Here is a 7,697-nt window from a genome sequence, read left to right as displayed (position 1 = left end):
CAAAATCCTAGATATATACACATATGCATATATTCCAGTGAGAATGGATATATTCCTGTTAGAAGCAGTGGTGTTTTTTGCTATTTATTGGCTCAGTGGTTACTGTTCTTAAAGTATCGGTGTCATTTCAAAGATCTTAAAAAAAAATCACTCATCTCCCTTTTATTGTTGTTGTTACTATTATTAACATCATCTTAAGTTTGAAGAGGAAACCCCGCTGTCAGTTTTATAGTTCCTTTCCTTTTTTCTTAGCATCGGCGAACAGAGTAGAGGAACACAGGGATTAAGATACGTATTCCAGTTTAGGGGCGCCTGGGTGGCGCAGCCATTAAGTGTCTGCCTTCGGCTCAGGGCGTGATCCCGGCGTTATGGGATCGAGCCCCACATCAGGCTCTTCTGCTAGGAGCCTGCTTCTTCCTCTCCCACTCCCCCTGCTTGTGTTCCCTCTCTCGCTGGCTGTCTCTGTCAAATAAATAAAATCTTTAAAAAAAAAAAAAAAGATACGTATTCCAGTTTAGGTTTTTGCTCAGGAGGTCCATCGAGGCAAGTCTGGTGTAGGGGCCGTGCCCACGGAGGCTCAGCATTTTTGGGGGTAGACGAAGCCATCCCGAGGACCTCTCTCTTCACGTAGGCTCTTTTCTCCCTGTGTTGGTCTTTTCTCTCTTCTCTTTTCCTTCCGTTGCTTTATTTATTTATTTTTGCATTATTCCCATTTCCCCTTCCCCCCTCCTGCTCTTCCTTTCTCTGTCTGTGCAACCACGTGCTTCAAATCTGTGTATCTGGACTGCCTTCTCTCACAGTTCAGCGTGAGTGTTAGCAGAATGAAAACCAGATGGACCAGCAGTTCCCACTGTTATCTCCCAGCCGACTCTGGCAAGCCTCCCTCTATCCCTCCTTCCTTGGCATGACAGAAATATTTGCCTTTATTTAGGGAGACTTGTATTTGCTGCCGTACCTCTACGTAGCCTCAGCTGCAACATAAGCGGAAAGCTATTTATTCCCTTGTTGCTGAGGTTGGTTGAGGTGAGTAGACTGTGCAGGGATTTTAACTGTTGAAGAAGCGGTTTTAAACCTGCCTAACTTCTGTATTTTTCTAGAATAAGGGATTTACTGATTCTGGGTGTTAAATGCTCTGGAATTGCCATACGAAGATGAGTTTTGAACAGGAAGATAAAGGTAGAGATGCTCTCCATGGTGTGTTTTTACCGTCATTTCACTCAGAACACTTATTTACTGAAGAGGGACGTTCGTTGTTTCTCAGCCAGCAGTCGAGATTAAGAATTAGAGACCCGGCTACTAGGTTATCAAAATGCTGTTCTTAGAAGGATGATTATGTTTTTACTCTTCTGTCACAGTTTCCCTCAGACGGTATCAACATTATTTCAGCTTTAAAATGTTATGTTCTGTTGCTACCCAAGTCTTACGAATCGGCTCTGAATAAAGGTGTGAGCTGGGTTTGGAATTGCCTTAGTAGTAGTTTGGATTTTTCATTTTTCAAATAGAGACTTTGAAGTAATTTTTGAGAATTTCTCCCTATGGTTATCATAAGGTTTTAGAAGACTCATTCTTGATCAGTCGTCTGTGTTACTTTTCAAATCGTCCAAACGGGAAATATCTGCACCTGAGACTGTAAGAGGCGCCTCAGACATTTTGGGGGGTGGGGGTGGGGGTGCACACGCATGCACAGGCACACAGTGATTGCAGAAAATTGGATCTGAAGAAACAAATGAAACCTTTTTTGCTAGAGATCTGTCGCTTTGATAAATAGATTTGAGAAAAAAACAGCTCGAAATTTCAAAGGAAAGAATCTATTTAGTAGAAAACAGTCCTGAAGCTCAAATGTTCATTACTGGGTAATCAGGAGATTTCGCCATATCTGTCACATACTCATGAAAAGATACAGGGAGGGCCTTTAGTTCTTTTTAGTTCTCAGTTTGGAAACTTTTCCATTCTCATTCTGAGTGAGATTATTAATTGAAGTATTGGTCTCATGTTTTTAAGACGGTGGGTTGTAAACTCACAAATTCTGAGTAAATTAGTTTACCTTCATTGTGTAAAAGACAGCATTTACGTAGTGGTGATTTTTCAAATAGGGCAGAGCGACACTGAAGTGAGAAGTGTACCTGGGAGACATAACCCGCTTCACCTAACAGGCCAGAAAGTAAGCGCGAAGAGGGAATGGCAGGTGTTACGAAAAAATCATTGCAAAATGTTGGCTCCTAGGCATATCTCACCTGCATAACAGAGCTGCAGATTTGTGTCGTTTCTGAGCTAAAGGGTTTCTTACCATTCTACTTCCCCATCTATTTTTTAGCTGTTGCTAATGTTGGCTTCAGCTTGCAGTGAAGTTGTGCTGTTGCATATAACACTACCACGGTAGCATCTGCCCAAGCCAGAAATAACAATAGGATGTAAAATAACCCAGTTACAAATGAGGTCCTGCCATCTGTGCTACACTTTCTTAAGTGGGGTTTGGATGATAAAGTCCTGATTTAAACTTCAGTAGATAAGCCTACTTTATTGATAGGAGGTGTCAGAGTTCTTCTGTTCACTTGCTTGTAAAAAAGATGAACCCCACTTAAAAAAAACAAAACAAAACAACGAAGGTGCTTAAGGAGGAAAATAACCTGTTCATGGTGGCGTCCTCCAGATCGGACTGAGAAGCACTCCACGATGCCAGACTCACCTGTGGATGTGAAGACCCCGTCTAGGCTGACTCCTCCCACCATGCCCCCTCCCCCCACAACTCAAGGAGCTCCGAGAACCAGTTCATTTACACCGACGACTTGTGAGTAGGCATTTCTGCATTTCCTGTTTACATTTTGAAGTCTAATTTTTTTTCCTGCAAATAAAAATTAAGGGAAAATAAGATCCAGCATCAATGTGTTACACAGAAGTGCAGCACCCCTCCCCCAACCCCCTCCAAATCGTTCAGTTGCTGGTTGAGTAGCTGTTGAGCCTTTGCAGACATATAGCATCTTGGGTATAGTTTGTATGACCGCCAATATTTGCCTGCCTTTTCATTTCTGCCTCACAGTTGTAGTCTGCTTTGATTTCAGCGGTGAAGAATACTGCATTCATTGGGTCTGCGACTCCATTTGTTATCACCGTTAACTTTCAGTTGACTTAACATGTAGCTCCTTATTTTAGTTTGTGCGTTTTGACTTGGCACATGTTAATACCCTACAGTTATTTCCAGGTCACTTCTGATCTTCTAATACCACTTTCTTCTGTTATTTACAAATAATAGTAAAACCTAGCATCCTTAAGTTAGAAGGGCTATTGCTCTAGGCAACAGTCACGTACAGAAAACTTCCTGAAAAAAGCAGCATCTTTCTGGTCCCGAACCTGTCAGATATTGATTAAACCTTTCCTCCCTTCCAGCTCGGCTCAGGCCTTGTGTTCGGAGTCAGGGATGTGTATTGCTTTTTGTGTTGTCCCAGGAAGGGACAGAACATTCTGACCGAACAGCAACTTCTCTTCCTTTCCTGTATATTCCAGTAGGGGTAGTGGATAGCTTTGTTTTCAGTCAATCTCAGGATCCTGGTTAAAATGGTCATAGAGGATTTGTGAAACTAATAAATGCTATCGGTTGCAGATAATACTATTTACAGACCACGTGCCATGAAGTCTATATGAATGAAAAATAACTAACAGGCAAAAACAGATAGATCCCTGGGATTAGAAGGGATTGGCTGAATACACAGCCCTGCCATTTAAAAGACCTTTCCAAACGTGGAAGGAGCAGGAGGCTGCAGCGGTGCCGAGTTATAACCCTGTCATCTTGTATTTGGTTTGCTGTTACCCAGAGCCACAGGGGTAGGCAGATGTCTCCTGTGAGAGGAGCAATCATTCCATGACAGGTTGCTTTGGCGCTCATTTGGGACAAGGGACCATTTCATTATCTTGAAACTTTTAATAATAATAGAGTACTTAAGACATCCTCAAACCCCTGTTGATAATCTGTCAAAATGATATTAAAAAGATGGGTTTGCTAAAGATGAGTTTGTCGAATTAATTGATTTAATATGATAAAATCATATTTTCAACATTTTCTTTAGTGAGAAATGTCTCAAATTTTCTAGTCTTGTTCTTACGAATTATCTTGATGTTCAAATACATTTTATCGGAAATGAAGTTATCACATTACCACCAATCCATGCTATTAGTTGGAATGAGATGTCCCTTTTCGATGTCTTGAAATAACTCTTTGATAATTACCATATCCATTTGGCTTCTTATGTAAAATTTGCATTTTCCCTAAAGAAGTGGTTCAGAAATATGAGGGGGAGAAAATAGCCTTCTAATTGGGTGGTATAAGGTTAAAACTTGAAAGTCTTATTTCTATAAACACAGCTGTCAGTTGTGTGTACAAAACATGATTAAAAATGTTCAGTGATAAATTTAGTCTCCACCAAATGTACACTTTCTCCGGGGGAACAGTTGAGACAGGAATGGTCCCGTTATATTGATGTAAGCCTGTGACAAAAGGCTGACATCCCAGCGCTGTTTGTTGTGTGTTTGAAACATCTCAGGTGGTTGGCATATGTGCACATGGGAGGCAGGGCTGTCCCCGTGTTACAGCCGACCCCCATGTATTACCAGCTTCCGTGTAGAAGACCCTCATGCAGGGTGAGCAGTTAGACCCATTTACTTACACAGTCCCCGAACCTGTGGAAATCCTGTGACGCCAAAGCATTTTACAGCAAAGTCCCAACAGTGGTTAAATCACAACATCCACCCGATTTAAAGGGAATGAAGCTTGGTTATGATTTCCTTGTGCATATTCCCTGTAACTTTATTTATTTATTTTTTCTTTCTGATTTTGTGCTCCTGACAGTAACTAATGGCACGAGCCATTCACCCACAGCCTTGAATGGCGCCCCCTCGCCGCCCAATGGCTTTAGCAATGGGCCTTCCTCTTCTTCCTCTTCTTCTCTGGCTAATCAGCAGCTGCCCCCAGCCTGCGGGGCCAGGCAGCTCAGTAAGCTGAAACGGTTCCTTACGACCCTGCAGCAGTTTGGCAATGACATTTCTCCAGAGATAGGAGAGCGAGTCCGCACCCTCGTACTAGGACTGGTGGTAAGCAAACGGAAATGAGCCCAGTTGTCTGGGGTAAGGGATAGTGTGCGTGGGAGATTCAGAATGCAGACTGTTCTCCCGGGTGTTTTGGTCTAATATATGCTACACCTGGAGATTGCATGTAAGTCTGAGAATTCTGTAGTAACAGGGTTCTCAAGCATGTGTTATGTATGGACGCCCACCGTGGTTTCTTTTACTATTTGACTAATGAAGATAAGGTTCTACAAATTTATTATTTTCTTAGCCATTAATGTGTGTGTGTGTGTGTGTGTGTGTGTGTGTGTGTAAAATTCCATAGGTATAACCTCTTGGCATGACTAGTGGCTTTCCACAATGACAAAATGTTTTTGTTATGTTAATGATTCACTTAATCTAATTGGGTGCTCATTTTGACCTAGTTGCTTTGAGAGATTATAATCAGTCTACATGAACAAGGATTTATAACCAGGAATACATTCTTCTCTATGTGTTTTCATTTTTGAGGCTAATAACATTTTTAAAAATTTTTATTGTGGTAAAATCTACATAACATAAAATTGACCATTTTAACTGTTCCCAAGCGGATGGTTCAGTGGCATTAACTGCATTCACATTGTTGTGTAACTGTCCCCACCATCGGTCTTCAGAACTTTTTCATCATCCCAAACTGAAACTCTGTACCCATTAAACAATAATGTCCCAATTTCCCCTCCCCCAACCCCTCCTAACCACTAATTGTTAAAAAGAAAAAAAAAACACAATCCTTTGTTATAGGTAGAATTACTTAAACCATTAGTTTGAAAACAGAAGTGTTGATTTTTGGCACATGAGTCTATATTCTGCACATTATCACACTGGACATGAGAACATATATCATTTTGGGGGGGTCCTCCATCACTTTTACACATACTGTGATTTTCTATATAAGTAGAGGATTTTTATTTAGGAAGGCAGTTTTCCCATAGCAAACCGACTCATGGAGAAGCTGTCAGTCACATATTCAGCCCTTATGGCAGAACTCAAATTCAGGTGACAGGCGCCAGTTTCCTTTCTCTTGAAATAGATCATTCATTTTTGTGATGTGGATGTATCATGGGCAAAGCCGTACTAGTTGCGTTTTTGCAAAAGAAGCCCCAGAATTAAAGGCTGGGTGAGAGTCTAGTGCAGTAGACATGCTTCAGATCACAATAACTCACATTTGACAGAGATTTTGCAATTCACTTTTTTTAACTCTTACCTCCCTCCACTCTGCACTCTTAAGAACAAAAAGCTGTTGCGTTTCCCACAATTTGCCAGCTCCACCTTGCTCTTCCAGGACAGGAACTGTGTCAGCATACTGCAGTTAATTTTGTCAATCACTTATCTTTTCCTTTTTATTCATTCTTGAGTTTTGCATAATAGGCTTTGCAACTCACAAATAAATTAAACCTAAAAGCCACGGAATAAATCCAAAGCAGTGATTGTGTTACATAAATGGTGAATATGTTCTTTGTAACAAAAAATGGTTTTTTGAAAACTGTTTTATAAATATGATATGGTCTCCAAGAGTGGTTTCCATAACTTCAGTTGCAGAAAAATTTGGTAACTTTAAGTCAATTTCCCACATATTAAAAGTGGCATACTTTTGAGTGCAATACTTTTTTTAAGATACGTATTTATCTAAAAACTTTAAGAAGATAAGTTAGGGGAAGGCATTAATTAATAGTGCTTTGCATGTAATAGGCAGGCAGGGAAAATTTTTCAAAAGTGAATGGAGAATGGATTTTATAAAAAATTTTGTTATTTGAATGTAGTCGACACAATATTACATTAGTTTCAGGTGTACAACATAATGATTCAACTTCTATATGTTATGCTCTGCTCACCCTAAGTGTAGCTACCATCTACCACCATACAACACTGTTACAATATTATTAACTATGTTCCCTATGCTGTGCCTTTTATTCCTGTGACTTCTTCATTCCATAACTGGAAACCTGTATCTCCCACACCCCTCTTCACCCAGTTGCCCATTTCCCCCACCCCTTCCTTTTTGGCAACCAGCAATTTGTTTAATAGAGAACAGATCTCTCTCTTTCTTTCTTTCTTTCTTCCTTCCTTCCTTCCTTCCTTCCTTCCTTCCTTCCTTCCTTCCTTCCTTTCTTTCTTTCTTTTTCTTTCTTTCTTGGAGCATCTGACTGCAGGCTTTTATGCATGCCATTTTATTTAAATCTTGGGACTGTCCTTAGGGGTAGTGATTTTATACACCTTTTACACATGGGGAAACTGAGGTTTACAGAAGTAAAATATACAGGGTGACCCAACTGTGGTGACAGGCCTGTGACTTGAACTCAGGTAGTCATTCATAATGAATCACCTTATGCTGTTAACTTAGATGGAGTTAGAAGAACTGTTAGTAGGAACAGGTTAATGGACAAAACAACTGGCATGGCTTTAGAAAACAAGCCATTGAGACAAAATGGAAAAAAAAAAGGACTCCCCGATCTCTGTTGTTACAGATAGAAAGTTAGTGTTGAATCAACATGGTTTCATGTGAAGATGTTTTGAGTTTAGAGGTATGAAAAATTTAGAATTTGGTGCCTCCACACTTTCTCATAAAAAGAAAAGGTACTACTCAAAAAAGTGGGCGGAGCAGT

General features: G+C 40.4%; 1 protein-coding gene across 1 annotated transcript in view; it reads left to right on the top strand.

Annotated features, from left to right (window-relative positions):
• Positions 1–2,652: 2,652 nt before the first annotated feature.
• RUNX1T1 (RUNX1 partner transcriptional co-repressor 1) overlaps positions 2,653–7,697 on the top strand; it is a 57,539-nt gene continuing 52,494 nt past the window's right edge. Inside the window, exons 1-2 of the mRNA XM_008689135.2 lie at positions 2,653–2,788; positions 4,841–5,082. Of these exons, the coding sequence (XP_008687357.2) occupies positions 2,674–2,788; positions 4,841–5,082 (357 nt within the window). The 5' untranslated portion in view covers positions 2,653–2,673. The remainder of the gene's footprint in view (positions 2,789–4,840; positions 5,083–7,697) is intronic.

The sequence above is a fragment of the Ursus maritimus genome, unplaced genomic scaffold (genome assembly GCF_017311325.1).
Source record: "Ursus maritimus isolate PB19 unplaced genomic scaffold, ASM1731132v1 scaffold_9, whole genome shotgun sequence".
In the NCBI taxonomy this organism is placed as follows: Eukaryota; Metazoa; Chordata; class Mammalia; order Carnivora; family Ursidae; genus Ursus; species Ursus maritimus.
The sequence above is the reverse complement of the archived record's forward strand: the minus strand, read 5'-3'. Positions and strand labels throughout refer to the sequence as shown.